Source organism: Coloeus monedula, assembly GCF_965178545.1.
Source record: "Coloeus monedula genome assembly, chromosome: 19".
In the NCBI taxonomy this organism is placed as follows: domain Eukaryota; kingdom Metazoa; phylum Chordata; class Aves; order Passeriformes; family Corvidae; genus Coloeus; species Coloeus monedula.
The window spans coordinates 9,867,040-9,887,322 of NC_138799.1; the positions used below are offsets into that span (position 1 = coordinate 9,867,040).

Below are 20,283 nucleotides of genomic sequence, written 5' to 3' on the forward strand. Positions count from 1 at the left end.
TTCACAGAAGTCCAGTGACCCTGGATTGGCATCACAAGGCTCCTCCTGAAAGCTGCTTCTGTTCCCTTCCTTGCTCTCCTGGCTCCAGGAGTCCGGCAGGGATTGCATCAACGCTGTACAACGGAATACTTGTTTCCCTGAGAGAGAGAACGTTGCAGAACAGGTTTTACACACGGGGCCAAGCTTTGTTCCAGATGGGATCTACCCCAAAACAGCACCGGGACTTGTCCAAACAAGGAGGAGTGAGATGTGACATTAGCAGGCAGCTCATAAAGAAAAAAGGGAAGGTAAAAAGCCAAAAAATAAATGTGTAGGTGGGAACGCAGACGACTTTTTGTGGTGTTCAGAAATTTCCAGTAGTTTTGAGTTACAGAAGGAACTATAACCAGGTGAGCAAGTAATTTGGTATTCTGATGCTGTACTTTTGACAGTGTTTCACAAATATTAATGGCTATTACTTATATTTTTTGTAAAAATACCAGCTTTGGGCTTAATGCCAGAAAATCCTGGACCCTGGCTTCTAATTAGCCCGGATCAGACAGAAGTTACCAAACATTTGAGGAATGTGAGTTCAGGGGCTGGATGGGGTCTGTCAGAAATGCAGGTCCAAGATCTACACCCAAGCCACTACTCTTTATTTCTTTAATGTAAAAGCTAACAAACAAGAAACCCCACAGCAGGTAGTTCCTGCTGGCTTGTGTGTCACTGCAGAAACACCACTATCTTCTTACATCAAAATGTACATTAAACTCTTGCCATTGAGAGTAATTTTCATCGTACATTACGTGATTTTCCCATGTGAGTTATGCACAGGTGAGTGTTGGTTGAAATGATGTAACATTAAAAAGCTGAGTTACGTTCTGCGTTGCAAGATCAGCAAATGCACAATTCCGGGTTCATTTCTAGGGATCATTTCTCCTTCCCGAGCCCAGGTGGGCTCTGCCCCTGCCAGCATAGCCCGGATATTCGGTGACTTTTAAAGTGATTTCTTACAGCTTTGACAGTCAGACAAAGTGAAGGGAGTCAAAGGGCTCATCTCAGACATAAAGACACATGAAATAATTCCCCACGCAAATTTAGATCGATTATAGCGAAATCTTCGCCAGACTTGAATATCGCTTATTTCCCTCCATCTACACCGATCTCCGATCTCCTAACCGGGTCCTTTCCAGGCCGGGGTTCACCAGCACCCGCGGCCGTGTTGGTGCGGAATTGATGACTCGGCGGGTCCCGTTCCCCCCAGCGTTTCGGGGTGTCCCACTCCTCTCGGGGTGTCCCACTCCTCTCGCCATTCCCGCTCCCCTCGGGGTGTCCCACTCCTCTCGCCATTCCCGCTCCCCTCGGGGTGTCCCACTCCTCTCGCCATTCCCGCTCCCCTCGGGGTGTCCCACTCCTCTCGCCATTCCCGCTCCCCTCGGGGTGTCCCACTCCTCTCGCCATTCCCGCTCCCCTCAGGGGATCCCGCGCCCCTTAGCGAGCGCCCCCACCCCGTTCCCGCCAGCCCCGCGCGCCTTAAAGCCGCAGGCTCCTGCCGCGCTGCTCTCTCGGCCGTGTCCGCGCCGCGTCCCCTGTTGCCCCTTTAAGGTTGCCGCAGCGACGAGCCCGGGCGAGAGCGAGGCGCATTGACGTCACGGCGGGCGGGGCCCGTCCGGCCGGTCGGTTTCCGGTGCCGCCGCTGCAGGAGGCCGCGGCCGGGCCGGGACGGGCGGGGGGTCCCGGTGGAGCCGCCGCAGGTGAGCGGGGCGGGGGGCGGCGGCCGGGCGGCCCCGGGGCGGCAGCGGGGCCGGGGGCGACGAGAACCGGGCGGGGTGGGCGCGGAGCGGGAGGCTGCGGCCTTGGGGCGGGGCCGGTCCGGCCCGGCCCGGCCGAGGGAGCGGGGCCGGGGCCGGGGCCGCGGCTCCGGGGCCGCTGCGGAGGCAGCGGCGCCTGCTCGGGCCAGTGTCCGAGCGGCCCCCGCGGGATGTGGGGCCGCGCCCGGCGGCGCTTCCGGGCCTTTGGGGCCGGTTGTGTCCCCTCGGTTCTCTGTTCCCCGTCCCGGGGGTACCGGGTCGGTGCCTCTCCGGTGGCCGCGAGTCTAAAGCGGCGGCAGCCCCGCGCTGCGTGAGGGGCGGCCTGGGCTGGGCGGGGCAGCCACGCCTTGGGGGGCTCGGGGGAGCTTTGGCAATGTGCAGAAAAAATGCCTCGTAGAAATAAGAGGAGTTTTCGTTTTGTCAGCGATACCGCATTTCCTGCACCGGTCTTGCCCTTCTCGCGTGTCCCGTGCCCGTGTTTGCTCACGGAGCGTAATTTGCGGGCGGTCACGGAGTCCCCGGGGTTCTCCGGGGTGTTTAATTAGCGCTGACCTTCACCGTGCGGGCTGGCAAAACAAAAGGGAGTAACTGGAGAACTTCTCGGCGCTTTTTCAGCCCGTGGGAAGGCCACGCTTTGTGTTTATGCAACGCACAATACACGTGTGTGTGTGCTTGGGCAGGGATTAAGTGTGACAAGAACGAAACCTGTTTGAAGTGTTGGTAATTCCATATTAACTCGAAGCCTTCTGTAATCTCCAGCAGCAGAATTCGGAGGGGCACACTGTTATGTTGTCTCTGTGCCCAGGATGTGACTTCAGTGACTTGTCATTTCTCAAAATTATTGTGACTGAATCCGTTTTTTCCCTTTCAAAAGCTGATCCCGGGATCAACATATCTTACTGCATATTAATAAGCTGTTGCCACACTCCCTGTACCAGGTAACTTCCTTTATATTTCATCCAAAAATGCCCTGAGAAATTATTTCCTGTTTCTGTAACTCTCACAATGGTAATTTTCTTATGCAAAAAATGACATGAAATGTGTGTCTGTATACGTTTATATGTAAAAAATATATTTTAAAATGGTTTTTTAACCTTGTGGTGGGCTGAGCCAGGCTAGATGCTAAGCACCCACCAAAACTGCTCCATCACTCCCCTCCTCAACTCAGCAACAGGAAGGAAAATATAAGGAAAGGCTCCTGGACTGAGATGAGGGAGAGATCACTCACCACTTGTGATCATGGGCAAAACAGACTTGACTCAGGGAAATTGGTAATAAATTAAACTAATTAAATTTGAGCAGGATAATGAGAAATAAAGCCAAATCTTACAAACATCATTCTGGCCCTCTCCCTTCTTTCCAGCCTTAACTTTACTCCTAATTTTCTCTACCCCACCCCCCACCCCAGAGGATGGGAATTGCAGTCAGTTCATCACACGTTGTCTCTGCTGCTCTATCCTGCTCAGGGGAGGACTCTTCACACCTTCCCCATGGGAGACAGTCCTCTGTGGACTTCTCCAGCATGAATCCTTCCTGCAGGCTGCAGCTCTTCATGCACTGCTTCAGCCTCATTTCCCTTCCATGGTCACAAGTCCTGACGGAAAACCACTGCAGCACGGGATTCCCATGGGGTCACACTCTGTGCATTCCCTTGCTCCAGTGCGGGGTCCTCCAGAGGGTGTAGGGGGATTTCTTCTCCCCCATGGATCTCCAGGGGCTGTGGGTGGATCTTTGTTTCCCCATGGACCTCGCTTGGCTGCACGGCAGAGTTGCCTCACCATGGGCTATATCGCAGGCTGCCAGGCAGTCCATGTTTCAGGGCCTGGAGCACCTCTTGCACTGACCTTGGGGGCTACAGGGCTGTTTTTCGTGTATATTCCCACTCCTCTCTCTGGCTGAAGTAGCCATTTCTCCTCCCTCCTTAAATACATTATCCCAAAGGCTCTGCCACTGTCCCTGATGGGCTCAGCCTTGGCCAGTGGCAGTTTCATCATGGAGCTGTCTCACATGAGCTCCAGCTCGCAGCAGGTTCTCACAGAAGCCTCCCTATAGCTCCCCAAATCTGGCTATGCAAACCCAATACAAACCTGAAAGGGGGGGAAAAAACTGTTTAAGAACATTTTTAAAAGGTCACAGCTGAGCTGATGAAGTCTTTTGAAAACCTGGCATCATAACAGATGTTTAAAGCTGTATTCTTTGTTATTTACAGCTGAAGAGGTATTTTTGGAATTGCAGTGTATCTGTGAAATAAGCGATGAGGTATGAGCAGGTTTAAATTACACAGGAGTTTTTAGGAGTGATGCCTGTAATCCATAACTTCCTTTAGCAGACTCTGCCTTGACATTTGAAGAACCGGCTTTGGCTTCAACCTGAACATGTCTCACTTCCGAATACTGGTCATGCTTGGTCTCTCACATTTCCAGCTTCCACCCACCTCTCTCCTGGCCATCGTCCATCCCCATGACCCCACACAGACCACACAGCTCCTGATGTGAGCCTTCAGTCCTACAAAATGCTCAGTTTAAGCAGCAGGAAGTTCAGGTGGAATCTCCTCTGGCTTGGAGTGCTCACAGGGCTTGAATTGTTGAAGCTTTTTCAGCTCAACCAAATGCTTTTCCTTTTCTGCCTGTGGCTGTAGAGCCCCTAGAGTTTTGATTTTTGATTTCTTTCCAGGTGCTAAATAAGTTCACAGTATTTTCTTCAGTGTAGTTACTGCTCTGGTAGGTAAAGGTGGATTTTTGCTGTGGTATCAGTAAGATAATGCAGCATAATTTTGTTTTAGGCAGCGGCATCTTTGTTTCCAGTAGTTATTTAACCTTCTCCTTCTCTTCCCTTCAGCAATGGCAGCTTCCAGCAGCAGCAGCAGCGAGGAGGAGCGGAGCCTTCGGGAATGTGAACTTTACATCCAGAAACACAACATCCAGCAGCTGCTGAAGGATTGCATTGTACAGTTATGCACAGTCAGACCTGAAAGACCCATGGGATTCATCAGAGAGTACTTTGAAAGATTGGAGAAGGTAAAAATATAGAATGGGAGGGAAGGAGAGTGGAACAAATTTAAATGTATCTTTGTGATTTAGGGGCTGAGCTGCAGATTTGACCAGTGTCTGTGTTGGCTGTTTGAGATTGGAAGTGGCGCTTTTGGAGAACAGATCCTGTTTCCCAGTAGTTTGTGCACCTCTGTCATACCAAAGCATGTAGGGCAGAGCATAAGTTGACAAGGAGACTTACCCAGCTGGGATGTAGATGTGATCCCAATCCAGTGCTTACTCATGGAAGTTGATACACAGCATTCATGGGTGTGTCTGGAGCTGGAAAACTGTGCAGTTTGACCTTGGCGGGATGCTGGTGGTAGCATTTGGATTCTTATATTGATTTCCAGTAATTTGGGTAGAGCACAGAAGTGGTGCCAGTGGTATTATCCTAGGCCTGGTTGAACTCAAATGGAAGTATTTGCATTCCAGGTCTCTGCAAGAATGAGCCTGTTTCTGCCTTCTCTTGGGAGTTCAGTGTTTCTGTCTTCTTGTGTTTGTCCTGAGGTGCCTTTGGTGTTTTTGTTGTTGTTGGAAGCATTCTGGGATCTCGGGAATGGAAAGCATTCGCGTTGAAACAGTGATTTCACACTCTTTTGACCTGTCAATTTTGTATATTGATATCTAAGCAGGTAGGAAGAGAAGTTGCAGTGGAAATGGGAAGATTAAAGGCTTGTGCAGAGGAAAGGTTGGATACAACTGTACTCAGAACATGGAATTAGTAAATAATGCAGCTGTGACCTTGTGCAGCAGTTGTTTGCAGGTGCTGCTCTCAGTACTTGTATAGCCCAGTTAGATATTGATCTTATTTTTTTGTTCTAGTGACTTACTAATTGCTGATGTAAAGAAGAAGGAAATTAACACTGGAGGTCATAAATATGTCTGGTGGAAATTGTATTTTAATGGAAGTGTTCAGGATAAATACTAGAGAATGACCAAGGGGTGCAGACTACCTGCTGTAGCTCATAATGTATTTGGGGAACATTTTGCTTATGAAATGAAGAGCTCTGACTATTTTTGAGGGGCATGTGTGAGTATCAGCAACAAACCAGTGAATAATGGGGTTCTTAAAAATCCTTTGTCTGTGCCCTTTACAATGCCTCCTTCCCCTCCTGGGATTCTTGCGTTTTGAAGTGCTGCTGGGTTGGGAATTTTTAAAACACCACCATGGGTGTCTATAGACAAAATTTTACCAAGTAAATGGCATTAGTGTGCTTAGAATAAATCCTAAACCAATCCATATGTGGGGATATAAAATGGGATTATTTAGGTGCTTTTGTGCAGTGGATTTATGGTCAACATGCAGTATTTAGGAACTTAATTTGTTTTTTAGCAAGACCACAAGTCCAGCTCTGAATTTAATGACATGAATGTTGGAATTGAATAAGTTGATGGTTTTATTCTGGTGCACATTGGCTCTCTGTGTACTCGGTCAGCCTACACTGAAGCTGAAAATAAAACTGGTTAGGTAATGTTTTTTCCCCTTAAAATGCTCTCACAATTTTGGTCAGGGTCTTTTCTCATGGGTTCCAAATGCCCTCTAGTGCAGCTGTAGCTACAAGTGAAACTGGAGCATTTTTTTCTTGCCTCCTAGGATTTAAAACTTGCTGCAGCTTCCTCTGGGTGGCTTCCCCACTCAGCCTGGGCTGGGCTGAGTTGATGCAGGTAATGTGGTACCTCCACAGCTATCAGGTAACAGAGCAGTGAACATCCTGTGCTGGGCAGGAAACTCCTGACATCTGTGTCTGGAGAGCACAAATGCTCAGTACTATTATTAACCAGCTCCAAGCCAGTCCTCAGCTCTGCTACAGCAGAAATGCCTGAAACTCAATCTGCTTCACCTCCCAAAATCCTGTCTTTTTCATCTGTAATAAAGCAGAGCAACTTTTCAATGTGCTTTCTGAATTTTCATCTCTTTGAAAATTATCTCAACTATCTCAACCTCAGTATCATCCAGTATTTTTTTTAAGATGGATTTTTTGAAGGAACACCATTGGAAACTGAATTGAGGTTGCTATTTTCTCTCTCATTCTCTTGACAAGTCATCTCTTCCACTGCACACAAACAGAGCTGATTCACTGGCATGTTATTAAAATATGTTGGAGAAATTTAAACATGCTTTAGAATCTCTGTTCAGAAACATTAAAATTGCTGCCTCTGAGATGGTTACAGCTACTATAGGAATTCAAATGTCCTCTTCTGGGTTATGAAAGCTGTTAGATGAATCTAATTACTACACATTGATTGTATAAATGGTTTTATTGTATCTCTTTGTGATGTGCTAAGGCCTCTGTTCTCTTTGCTGTACAAACATGTCTGGTAATACCAATACCTGCTAAAGATGTAATAGCTCTCCAGTGCAGGGCTGGGCTGTGTAATGCATGGAACATTTAATGTAGATATCATTATTGCAGCCTGCTAGATGAATCCTGGCTGTTGGACATGACTGTCCTCTGGAATAAGTGCATGGTTGAAATATTGTGTGTGATGCAGTTATGTGCACATTGGGCTTTATAGAAAGCTGGAATTAGGAAGTGTGATGGGCATGTAGTCACTGTCCCTGTTCCCCACAACCTGCCCTGCTCAGATACCTGAATAGCTGAATATTTTCTCATTTTTCTGAGTGTTTCTTTTGCAGAACAAGCTAGTTTAGAAGGCTATACTGTGCAATTGTGAGTTTATGGCAGAGCTTTAAAAAAAAAAAAGCTTTTATAGCTCCTGAGTGTTTGGGGGTTTAAAAATATGATATAAATGAAATACTAATTACCCAGAAGAAGTTGAGACTTGTGTCTGGTGCAATGACAATTAGCAGGTTTTACAGTGTACAATTCTGAAATTGTGAAGATTTTCTTCAGTAGCTGATAAACTTAACTATGAGTATGTGAAGTGTCACCACTTCAGTATTACTTGTAATAATCTAAATGGACTTAATAAACATCTGTTATTTGTCAGGAAAAAAGTAAGGCTTACAGTTAGTGTCTGACACTGAAAACTGTGAACTGCCTCATCAGCTGAAAGATCAGGATCAACACTTGGATGTAATAAATAGATGAACTTTATTCCTAAATCTTTCTCAAATCCTGGGAATGGTTATATTGATGAGTACAGAGCAAACTGAGTGTCTTTATCCAATATATGTTTAGTGGTGAGGAGCTTCCAGACTTGGACAAACACCTTTTTCTCATAAACACTGGCTAAATCCAAAGGTAACTGAGAACAACAACTGCCTCTATTTCTTCAGGCCCTACTGTAATTTTTCTCTGATCTGTTGGTGTAATAATTGTGGTTTAGTATCAGAAATTATAAAAGGTATCTATTAGAAAGATGAAAACTGAGATTGTAGGATGTCATTCCATGGCACAGGGTTGTCTGGCAGTGTGTAGTATGAATATCTGGAGACTTATAGTTTAGCTGACACAGTGGTGGTTGGAGCTGATGATCTTGGAGGTCTTTTTAAACCTCATTCTATGGTTCTATTCTATGATTTGTCTCATTCAGGGAGAATCTTCTTGGTGAGCGTGTGTATGGGCTATTTAGAATAACTGGCATATTTTAAGTTTATACATTATCTTACCCACCTGTAACTTATTTCTGTGTCCATCCCTACCTTACTATACTAAAAAAAAAGTTAATATTAAATTTTGATTCAGACAGGAGTTACCAGTTGTATTTTTTTGTGTTAATGCAGTTTCCTTCTCCCTGGGTAGGGCATTGCCCTGAGGAGTCTCTTGAAGAGTGTTTTGATAACAGCTCCCTCACTAAATGCTGCTGAAGTGCTTCAATCTCTGATCACAATATTTAATATTTTATGTGATACTGGAAAAAGCCCAGCAGCTGGTGTTCATGTATTTAAAAAAGTGTCTTTTTTAATGGGTTAAGTATTTTGTATGTGAACAAACATGTTCTGTGGTTGATGGTGAGGCAGTTTACACCAAACACTTATTACTGCTCAGGCTATTTTAAATTTCATCTCTGTTGAGACTTGTTCCTCTAAAATCAGATGACAGAATTGAGTTTTAAATACATTTTGCTCCCATGGCTGGGAAATGTAGCACCATTTTATCAATGGGCAAAGAGCAGGAAGTGAAATGTGAGGCGGTGGAGCTCCTTGGCTCTGGGAGAGGGGGAATGTAAACTGCCAGGAATGGTTATCCCATGGCCCTTTCCTCAGGCCGGTGCTGTTATCCAGAGCCTCGCTGCCCAGCTGGGATCAAGGACACTGGGACTAACCCAGCTTTTACAAGGGCTGGAGCTCTGGGAGAACAGATGAGTCCTTGTTCTTTTACAAAATGTCCCAAACCCCTGTTTCCTTACACTGGGAAAGTCATTTGACCTGTTATGATGTCCATGCTCTGACTCCAGGGTTGACTGGTTTGTTTTTAATCTGATTTTAGTTGATTGAGGTGAATCTTATGAAGAATTCAAGTTTCTGTGTGTCAAGTTAATTAGAATTTGTTTTATTGTAAGTACCCTGGTCTTCTACAGTATCACTACAACACAAGAGGTAACTGAGGGATATAAGGAAAACGTGTAACCTTGTGCAAGGTTTGCATGTGGTTTGCATAAAAAAATCCCACTTTGGCCTCCAGCATCCTTCCTCCAGCTCTTTTGAAAGCAGTGTTCATGTTTCTTTCTCCTAAAATAAATGTTGGTTAATCAGTATCAAGTTGGTCCATGACTCAACCTCTTTCAAAAGCTTCTCATGTAACATGGATTTCTGAGGAATTGCTCCTCTGTCTTTCAACTCCAAAAAGGCTTTAACACCGTGCAGCTGAGGGGAGGAAATGGGGGGTTTGCAGCTGGGGAAGTGCCTTCAGCATTTGGGGAATGCCTTCATCACCTGCTGAATACACTGGCAGAAAGTGGAATCGTTCACACTAATAGTTTAATAAATGGAGAATAACTCGATAAGATAAACACCATTGTGATGTGACTGGTAGGAATGAAAGGCACATCTACCATGTGTTTTGAAAGGCCTTTGATCTTGGATGCTGCAGTCTCCTGTTTGCCTTCATATGGGAATAATGGTACACAGGAAGCTCCCTGGTGTTGGCAGGCTGGGCTGGAACATGATATATGGCTGCTTTTTTTTCTCCTTTGGATTATGTGACACAAACATGTCTTCCTTCCTGTTTAGGAGGAAACAAAGCAGTTGTTGAATCAGCTGAAGTCTGGTTCTCGCTCCGACTCCCGGGAGGATGAGATCTCCCCTCCTCCTCCCCTCAACCCTGTGGTTAAATATCGATCACGACGTGGGGCCATCAGTGCAGAAGTCTACACAGAAGAGGATGCTGCCTCTTATGTTAGAAAGGTGCTCTGACTCTTTAACATTGCTAAAAATTACATCCACAATCCAGGAGTTTATCTAAACCCGCCTTCTGTCCAGAGTATTGAATAACACCAGGCTCCTGGAGCCTGTTATGTCATAATTGCTGGGAAAAGCAGAGCTGTGTGTGGCTGTTTAACCGGAGGACAGAATAACCTATCATGCAATTAAACCATTCATGCATTACTTAGACCTGTTCCCTTTGAAGTCATGTGTATTTAGATGTGCATATATTTAGATATGTTATATATAATGTGCTTCCAGTTGTTTGGCAGCTGCAACAACATTTGGCCTAATGGCAGAGCAGACTTGCTGCTGTTCCCAGGAAAATACAGGTTGAACAGGTATTTGTCGTCTTGCAAAAAAAAAAAAAAAAAACTGAGCATGGAATGGTGCTTTTCAGTTGCATAAAATACAAGATTGTATTTTCCTTGTGTTCAAACTGTCTGTAAACATTAACTATATTTGGGGTTGTATTTATAGTGCTTGAAAGAAAATGGAAAAACTCAGCCAGTGTTTTGTAGCAATTTAAGTTGTTTATTTACCATGGGAAATGCAGATGTTTTTAATGAGAAAAATTATCCATTTGCTTTCTCCGATTCTCTCCTAGGTTATTCCAAAAGATTATAAAACCATGGCTGCTTTGGCAAAAGCTATTGAGAAGAATGTGCTGTTTACCCATCTTGATGATAATGAAAGGAGGTAGGAGCAAATCTTTGTGGGGTTAAGGTTTGTGGATGGGCAGAGTTCAGAAGAGCTAAACGTGTCACAAATCTGCAGTGACTCTGCAGTGGTCAGTGGAACCACACAGAGCTCCAGGAGCAGCCTTGGTGGGTTGGGGATACTGATGTGTAAAGTTGTGCAGGCTTTTGTCTGATTTTGGTGTCCTCTCCTTCAGTGACATCTTCGATGCGATGTTCCCCGTCACTTACATCGCAGGAGAGACTGTCATCCAGCAAGGCAAGTGACAGTGTGTGCACTGGGGAATCACTGGAGGTGGGGAGCAGGCTCTGGTCTAGTGCTCTTGGTAGTTTGTGTTTATTTTTTAATATAAAAGCGGGGTCACTGCAGCCAGACAATTCTTGTTGTGTTCCCTGAAGCACAGCTCACACTGAAGAGAGGAGTGGGAGCCACTGGAGGAAGATGTGGCTTCCTTGAATAGATTATCTGTTGGGAATATTGTCCTTTGATGGCTCTGTAGAAATGTTATGTCGATTTATAGATCTGGTTCGCCTTTCCAGTAATCCTGGAATTGCTGCTGATCTCCTGGATACCAGTAGATGTCCCCTTTCACGGGGCTGAGAGGAGTGTGAAATCAGCAAAATGAGACATTTCACCCTGCAAACTGCAAAAATTTGTCAGCCTTATTGGAGTCTAAACATCAAAGTTGGCAGAGATGCCAGTTCTTTCTTAATATATTCAAGTTTGTGTATAATAATTTTTTTTCTTCTCTTCTTTAGGTGATGAAGGTGATAACTTCTATGTTGTTGATCAAGGAGAAATGGATGTAAGCATTCCTGGTAGTTTATTGATGATACATTCATTCCTAGCAGAAGAATACTCTGATATTTGTAGGCCTCTTCTACAGACCTTGCCTTTAGTTGCTTTTCTCATTTTAAGTTCTTACTTATAGAATTTTGTTTTGCTCCTTAATGCCTCAGTCTGGCTGCACAGAGTGAGTTTCAAAACGAATTATTTGGACACAATACAGATGTTTTATGAGCGCAGGGTGGAGTTGAGGTGTGGAACAGGCTTTAGGAGCAACCAGACTTTATTTTCCAGCCCAGCTAATTCATAGCTCTTTATGACACAGACCTTGCTGAGATGTTATTTCTCAGGAGTCTGTGGGTGCAGAGTGTGTGCCTGTGGTGTAGAGGAGAATCCCTTTGTCAATTAAAGCACAAATTGTGCTGGGGTTGAAGCGTTGATAAAACCCTGAAGTGATCAACTCTGTACAGATGTGAGAATTTCCTTTTACTCCCAAAGGAATGGAGAGCAGCAGGAAGCTGAGCTGTGTCTGACCACGCTCTGCCTTGCAGGTTTACGTGAACAGTGAGTGGGCAACCAGTGTGGGTGAGGGGGGGAGCTTTGGAGAGCTCGCCCTCATCTACGGCACCCCCCGAGCTGCCACCGTCAAAGCCAAGACGAACGTCAAGTTGTGGGGCATTGACAGGGACAGCTACAGAAGGATCCTGATGGCAAGTATCCCTCATGACCTGGAATTGTGCTTTGGGGTTTATGTATCCTGTGTATCTGACCTTCTGCCTGTGCCTGTCCTTTGCTGGAGTTATTTATTCCAAATCCTGCTGTCTCTTCTGTAATCAGAAAGCTGATTACTCAACGTGCATCTCTCAGGCACAGGGCAAGGGGGAATCTTGCATTACTGAGCAAAACAATACCAGTATTAAACTGAACTGAGAGTGTAACAAGGCTGCAGTAAATGCTGAGTACTTTAGGAATGTTGCTCAACTGGAATATTACTGAGAGAACTCAATTTCAAAACATTTCGTCTTGTGGGTTTGGGGTCTGTGAGACAGAACACAGTGTGTCTGGTTAAATTTGTTTGTGTCTTGAGTTTTATTTGGAGTAGAAAGAAAACTTACTTTGTGTGCTTTCTTTTTTTTTTTTTTTTTGTAGGGAAATACTTTGAGAAAGAGAAATATGTATGAGAAATTCCTTAGTAAAGTATCTATATTGGGTAAGTGAGAAGATTTTTGTTCTGGAGTGGAATCAATTGCCACATTGTAATGAAGCTGTTGCCCAGCATTATGATGATTACAGGCTGTTGTGATAATTCATCACAACTGCTTCTCTGCATCAATCCAGAATAACTCTAATTCAGGTCTTGATCACTGATGCATAAATGCAGCCAGAAATACACTGACCTCTGTATAAATACAGAGCAAAAGGTGTAATTTGTGCCTTGAGAAGACACTCCAGTTAATGAACTCTTAACTCTGTAGAATCTCTGGACAAGTGGGAGCGTCTCACTGTGGCTGATGCCTTGGAACCGGTACAGTTTGAGGATGGGCAGAAGATTGTGGTCCAGGGAGAGCCTGGAGATGAGTTCTTCATTATCTTAGAGGTAAGTAATTAAAAAATTAAAAGCTCAGAACTTGGCTTTTTTTTTTATTGTGTCCCTAAGCAGGCACTTGGAGAAGAACAAAACATAAGAATGTACTTCCAGAGAATCCCTAAAGAAATATCATCTTGCTGGGCATGCAGTAGCTTGGATTTAATTTTGCTGTTTTCACAAATGGTACTTCAGGAAAAAACTGACAAGTTTCTGACTGAAAGCAGTTTATCTTTTTCAGAGGACCTGTTCTAGATAGCTGGTAATGCCTTACTAGTGGTGTCATTGTCTTCTGTCTGGTGGTTTGTGTTTTTTGTGGATTTTTTGCTAGTCATAACATAATATTCCTGCCGTTATGAGGAAAACCAGGAAGAAGACACTATGGATATGTAAATGTTCAAGATGTTTTATGCTTAGAGAGGAGAGGAGCAGTTGTTCTTACACAGTAGTTAGGTGAACTGTGCAGGGACTGTGATGTTTTTTTAACTGAGACCTCAGAACAGTTATTTCTGCAAAGCAGCTGATTCTGTGTGAAATTCAGTGTTTGGAGTGATGTGGCAATTCCAGTTGTTTGACTGCTGTGATTTATTGAAGGGCACAGCTGCAGTGTTACAGCGTCGGTCAGAAAATGAGGAATTTGTTGAAGTGGGCAGACTGGGACCTTCTGATTACTTTGGTGAGTTATATTGTGACAGCTGTGGCTACAGACACCACTGTCACCATTTTGTCTGTGCTGTGTCAATGGTAGAGATGAGATGGATTTGCTTAATTACTGTTTTGGGCTCATGCGGTTGCTCTCAGTGTTGGGTGAGTATCAGAGTCACTTGGCACTCAGGTGTGCACACAGAAATATGATTGTTCCACACTGCTGTAATGTAGAAGAGGCCTGGTGATGATTTGGCCTGACCTCCCTGCCCTGAGCAGAGCTAAATTTGAAATGACATCATATTCCTCAGGGCTGTGTCCAGTTGAATTTCTTGTGTCTCCAGGGATGGAGATCCGACAGCCTCTCTGGGCAGGTTCTTTCTCTTTCTAACCAGCCTTGTTGGAGTGGTTTTTTACTTCATGCCTGACAAGAATTTCCTGTTCTGCAGCCTGTTGCTTACTCTCTGTCTTTCACTGTGCAGCCTGGGTTTGTCTTTGTAGTCACTCATTACACAGCTGAAGACAGCAGTCAGATAAGAAAATTCCTTCCTTGGCCTTCTGTTCTCCAGGTCAGAAAGGAACCTGGTCAGAACCTGCTGTTTAATGGTTAAATACAGCCCTCTCCCTCTCAAAACCCCGAATGTTTTCCTCATGTTTTAGGTAGTTCCTCTCTTTCCTCTTGCTAAAACCTTTTGGTTGTCCAGGTTTTCAGCTCTGTAGATGATGTAAGCAGCAGATCCTCTGTTGCAAGGCCTGACCTGTGATGGACTCAAGTGCATGGGCTCTACCCAAAGGTCTGCTTAGCTCAGGATCTAGGATTAGACTTCATTCTATCTGTGTCATTTCATATTTTCTTATATTTCCCTCTGTGTTCTCTTGAGTTTCCCACTCTAAAAGGAAATATTATCACAGTCATTGTGTTCAGGTATTGCAGACCTTTCCTTGAGGGGTTTAGCTCTCCCTTACAAGCTCCTCATTCTTTTGCAAGCTTCTCTTTTGGAGGTGACTGAGTTTGGGAGTTTTAATTGGGCACAGAGGAGAAGCTTTTCTCATTTCTTTTGAACATCCCTTCTGATAATGCAGGCAGAAGTGTTCTCCAAGGAACAGTGAGTTCTTTCCTCAGTCCTGAACATGGAGAGAGCTCAAGTCCAAAACCAAGCAAACGAAACCCAAAAGTTGCTGCTGTGTTTTCTTCCATGCTTGTTGCAGGAATGTTAGGGGTTGTTTCTGTTCCTGATAAAAGGGGCTTGTTGAAAACTTCATTTCCAAATATGTTGCTCAGCAGTTGAAACAAAGCTTTTGGCATGTTTGTGCATAACTTAAGAAATGGGGATCCAGTGGGACTTCAAAATGCTCATTTTCCACAGCCCCGTGACAGAGTCTCTGTTCTGGCCAGCAGTGGGTCAAAGGCTTCTCTCTGGTGCATGAATGTTTTATTTGTTTGTGTACTTCAGAACCATGCTCTTGTTGTCCTGAGTTTCCTAGAAATACCAGAATTGAGCAGTACTATTAGAAAAATAACTACTTGTTGGCTAGGAAAATTACATGGAAAATTGAAACATGACCTTTTGTCAAACAGACACAGTACTGAAAATCTTTTAGGCTTTTTTTTTCAGAGGGACTTGAATGTGGACGGGCTTTTTAATAGCACAATCATCAAGTAGGCTGTTGGTTTTAAACTGCCTTCACTGTGCTTCTAACATAACTACCAGGTACTTGTCCTGAGCAGTGCTAAAGCCTGAATTACCTTCTCTGTGATTTGAAATGGAGTAAGGTCACTTCTTTGCCTCTTTGCCTGCTGATTGGTAACTCTGTTCCCTCTTTGTGCTGTCCCAGGTGAGATTGCTCTGCTGATGAACCGTCCTCGTGCTGCCACCGTCGTGGCTCGTGGCCCCTTGAAATGTGTGAAGCTGGACCGGCCCCGGTTCGAGCGTGTGCTGGGTCCCTGCTCGGATATCCTCAAGAGGAACATCCAGCAGTACAACAGTTTTGTATCACTGTCTGTCTGAAACCTTCCTCCCTGTCCAAGCTATGCTTCACGAATGCAGACTGCTTTCTTTCCCTCGTGCAGAGCCACATCACCACTGGCATTTGCAGCTTCCTGTCTGGTTAAAAACAAAAAAAAAAAAAAAAGAAAAAAAAAAAAGAAAAAAAAAGGAAAAAAAAAATAAACTGCTTATCATGGCACTGTCATTAATTTAGAGCATATTATTTCTGTGCTCTCTGTCCCATTAAATTAATAGAAAAAGTTCAATGGAGACGTTTGCTTCTCTCTGTGCACCAGTGTCCAACTCAGGCCAGTGCAGCCTTGCTTCAGCGAGGGAGAGACCTCCTGGCACCACACCATTGCCATAGAGTAAGGAGGTGACAGTAAAGGGGGGGGAAAAAGTTCTTTTAAAGGTGTTTCTCAAATTGTTGGGCAGATTTTAAGGCTGTGGTCATCACCTGCTGTATTTCTTTTCACATGAGAGCTACCCTTGTAATTGAGCTTCTTGGGGCTTGGGGTTTTCTGGGTTTCTTTTTCATTTTCTGGGTACTGTAATCCTGGGTTCAATCGTGAGGCATCAGCTGCTAAGAAAGCCACAGTTGGAATTTACCAGTATAATTGTTCCTGTGTCTGCTGGTTTAAGATTGCTTAGTTCTGTTCTTGTCAAGTGTAAATCAAAAGCTTTCCAGGTTAATAGTTCTGGTGAACTACTGCAGTTGTTGATCCATTTGCTGACTTGCCGCAACTGATCTTTTTCACTTGTTCTTTCTCCAGCCATAGATTTGCCATTTAAAACTCTTCCTGTTCCAGGTGGCAAGAACCAAATGCTACATTAAATGCCTGACTTTGGTCTCTATGTACTAGATTGGTGTAAGAACGGTGCAGCTGTCCAGCTGTTAGTACTGTTCGAGTGCTTAGATTGGTGTAGAAGCCGAAAGCAAACATTTGATTTTCCCTGTGAATTGTTTTGTTAATCCTCAGTTGACTTTTAAAAAATCACCATCAGTTCAAATGACCCTTTGTTACCAGGGAAAATAAATGCTGAGTGTTTTGGCCAGCATCAGTTGCAGGTGACAAGATTGCTGGTCTGTAGAGCTCCATTATTCTTGGTAGAGAATGTGAGGCAGAAAAACTGAATGTTTGTTTGAACTTTCCTGCAACACTCAGTTGCTTTTAAGGTTTTAGAGCTGTCAGTTCATCATTTAAAAAATGGTTCACTATAAATCTAGTTCAAAGCCAAAAGGTGCATTCTCTTTTCTTGCTTATGGAATTTCCACCACACTCATTTCATCCTCACTCTTTTTTTTCCAAGTCCAATCTGTTGCGGAGTCTTAAATGTATTTCAGTATTTCCCAGCTTTGTGTTCCATTACTCTGTGCTCACCAAGACTTCCCAAAAGTTTTTACTGAATTCCACGGTTCAATAATTGTAGGCAATTTTTAAGGTTTCCTTTAAACTGTAATTTATATCAAGTAGCATAGGTTTGTATTTGGGAGTGACAGCAAGCAGTTTGGCATTTGTTGTGCAACTACTTTAATGATGGAGCCCTTGTTTTATTTCCTTTCTGAGGTGGTGTGGATTCAAATCCAACGTTTTCCCAGGCATGGAGAGAATCAGGAAGAGTCTGCTAATTGATGCAGAATAATACTGAAGGTATCCAGCCCTTACAAAAGGTTTCAGGGTATTTCTGAAACTGAAATCCCAAGAAGGGGATTGAAATGCTTGTGGTTTGAGTTCTCTATTGAGGAGATGTTGAATGGAGGATTTCTGCCAGAGTTCTTAAGGAATAAGCAAATGCTACCTTTTTTTGGTTCTTTTTTTTTTTTTTTTTTCCTTTTTTCCTTTTTTTGGTAAAACTTTTTTCTTAAGTTTTAACTCTGCAGGTTTTTTTTTTCATATGTGTTCTTTGTGTTACATTAAAGCACCAAAAACTGTGTAAACCAGTTAGAGCTCCACAAAAAAAAAAATGCACATTTTTTTTATATAAGGCTTTCTAATCAAGTTTCACTACTGCATCTTTTTAGCTTGCTGTTTACTCCCTTTTGTAGTTTTACCTACAAGATTTTAAGATAAATCAGCTAAGTCTGAGTTAAATATTAAACACAGTTATAGCTTTACCTTTGTGTGCAATTTCAATATGTTTGAAAACCACAATTGGCATAGTTTTGCCTTAGCTAACATTCAGGGCTTTAGAAGTAATTTTTTGCTAGTCTATCTTCAGCAAATTGATGAAGTCTATTGCCCTAGGAAGCTATAGTCAACCAGAGGACCATTTTTGTATTGTTACCTGACTCTATAAATCTGATTTACTGTATGTGCTAATATATTATATTATATTCCTTTTGTTATAGATTGTCCTAATGGCAGGTAAAGCAATAAAATGATTTAAATTCTTAAATGCAATCAGCCTCTTTTATTTTATTCCCCACCCCTGCCTTGTGTTTTCCTTTGGCTTTAGAGGGTTTGTTATGAATGAGGCAGCAGAAAATAAGCAGCTTAATGGATTATCCTGGTGTAAACTCCAGAGGGGTGAGTTCAGGTCCTGGCTTCCCCCTGGAGCCTGGGGAGAGCTTGTCTCCATGTGCCAGCCTGGGAATTCCTCTGGAGCTCTGGCAGCAAGAAGGTGCCTGTGTCCTCTTTGGCTCCTGGCAACTTGTGCTGCTTTGATCTCTCCAAGTTGGTAATTCCCAGCTCAGCCATGATTCTTGGAGCTCAGGAGCCCTTCCAAGTCGGCTGCTCCCATCTCTGCAACCCCTTTAAAGAAGGTTTTGAACATGTGATGGATAATCATGAATAAGTTGTTGTGGGAAATGGAAAAGGGGGGTTTTCAACTGTGATGAAGTAGGAAAAAAATTTGAAGAGTGACCTGAAGCAGCTCAGACTTGGATGTGTTTTACATCCAGCTCCAAGAAAGCTGAATCACCCAGCTTTGAAGGTACAATAAAAATGGATCTATCATGTAAAGGAGAACAAAAATAAGAACTTTGTTACTGGACCAGCCATTTAAATATCCGTGGGTTTGTTTCCTTCACCCTGCCCTCCCTTTCCCAGTCCTCCCCTACTGAAAAAACCAGGCTGAAACCAGAATTTTATTACCTAAAGTGAAACTTTAAACCCTCCACTTCCAGCCTCATAACTGGAAGTATATACTCTATAACTACAACTTTAAATTAAGCTTATCTTCTGTTGCCATGTGCTTCCTGGTGAAGCAGCAAACGGTCACCATTCCATGACAAACGATGGAATTAATTCTGGGTTTGTTCTGTGTGGTGAGAGCACAAAAAGTCACCGGTAGAGGGAGATAAAACTTCGGGAGTTCATTGTCCTGGACAGAAATAACCAACACAGCAAACATGCTGAGAGGGAGTGGAATCCTATTTTCATCTGTTCTGTGTCCCCAAGAGTGAAAAAGTCAAGGATTCTGTTAGAGACTGTTGGAAAGTTGGAAATGCAAGGACTTGTCTGAACCACGATTTGGGAGACTAAAGGAGCCTGGAGTGGGGTTTTTGGTGGGGTTTGTGTGGGGGTTTTGCTAACCTTTGTGGCCTCGGAATACTGGAGGAATTTCTTCACTAAGAAACACTCCAAACTTCCTCAAACCTACAACTGGGCACCTGTAGGGCCACACCTAGATTTAAATTAGAACTGCAGCCTCTCCTGTGGTTTGCAGTTTGGGAACAGGTGCATTGCCAGATTATTGTGGAGTTAAATGAAGCACCAGCACAATCCCCTGTGGAAAACAGCTGTGGCCAAATGAGCTTTGTTCCTTCCTTGCATCATCCAGGCACTTGTTGGTGTCACTGAGTTCCCTTTAGGCCGGGCAAAATTCCAGTCCATGGGAAAAGAAGCCAGTGGTGGTGCAGCAGCCTGCTGGGATCCTGTTGAAATGCTGCCTGACAGCTTTTGTGCAGGGATTTTGGGATCCTCTGGAAGGTCTGCAGTGCTGTGGGTGGGTTTTGTTTAACTTAAAGGTTAGTTTAGAATGAGTTTCTGGTAGATTGGTTATGGTGTGGGGTTTTTTGTTGGCTTTTTTCCCCCTTAAGGATGATAAATTATCAACAGAGTTCTCAGCTGCTTTCCCCAGGCTGCCAAAAGGCTCAGTGTAATAATTCCTAACAGTTTAAGGAAAAAGCCATTAAAGAGAGCTTCACTAATCCAGTTATTCTTGAACCTTGTTGGGAGGTGAAGGCTGAACTGAGAACTGAAATACCCACAATAACTCCCTCCCTCTTTTGGTCCCCAGTTTCTGTTGCATCTCCTCAAAATGCAGACCTGGAGGGGGCAGAGACTGGGATACCATTTCTATTTTCCAGCTAATTATGACAACCTAAATTATTTTAAAAGATATGAGGAGATGACCTGAGAGAGATTCCCCCCGCTCTGGCAAAATGTTTTCCCCAGAAATGGGTGGGTTCTTGAGTTGTAAATAC

General features: G+C 43.9%; 1 protein-coding gene across 2 annotated transcripts; it reads left to right on the plus strand.

Moving 5' to 3' along the window:
* The first annotated feature begins 1,647 nt into the window (after positions 1–1,647).
* On the plus strand, positions 1,648–18,256 carry PRKAR1A (protein kinase cAMP-dependent type I regulatory subunit alpha). 2 transcript variants are annotated; one of them, XM_082294132.1, is made up of 12 exons: positions 1,651–1,733; positions 2,665–2,728; positions 4,629–4,807; positions 9,960–10,133; positions 10,759–10,850; positions 11,047–11,108; positions 11,609–11,655; positions 12,188–12,346; positions 12,786–12,846; positions 13,112–13,233; positions 13,816–13,897; positions 15,703–18,256. In XM_082294132.1, exons 3-12 carry the CDS (start codon positions 4,631–4,633, stop codon positions 15,873–15,875), a joined length of 1,149 nt encoding a protein of 382 aa, XP_082150258.1. In that variant the 5' UTR covers positions 1,651–1,733; positions 2,665–2,728; positions 4,629–4,630; the 3' UTR covers positions 15,876–18,256. The 2 variants fall into 2 exon arrangements, with proteins under 2 accessions (XP_082150257.1, XP_082150258.1); XM_082294131.1 differs by lacking the exon at positions 2,665–2,728 and having other exon boundaries at positions 1,648–1,733.
* Positions 18,257–20,283: the final 2,027 nt, after the last annotated feature.

What these genes read in the sequence shown, in the direction of transcription:
- PRKAR1A (XM_082294131.1), top strand. Translation starts at nt 4,631, where the DNA reads ATGGCAGCTTCCAGCAGCAGCAGCAGCGAGGAGGAGCGGAGCCTTCGG. An exon ending in CTTGATGATAATGAAAGGAG is followed by an intron (nt 10,851 to 11,046) that starts GTAGGAGCAAAT and finishes CCTCTCCTTCAG; the next exon opens with TGACATCTTCGATGCGATGT. An exon ending in TAGTAAAGTATCTATATTGG is followed by an intron (nt 12,847 to 13,111) that starts GTAAGTGAGAAG and finishes TTAACTCTGTAG; the next exon opens with AATCTCTGGACAAGTGGGAG.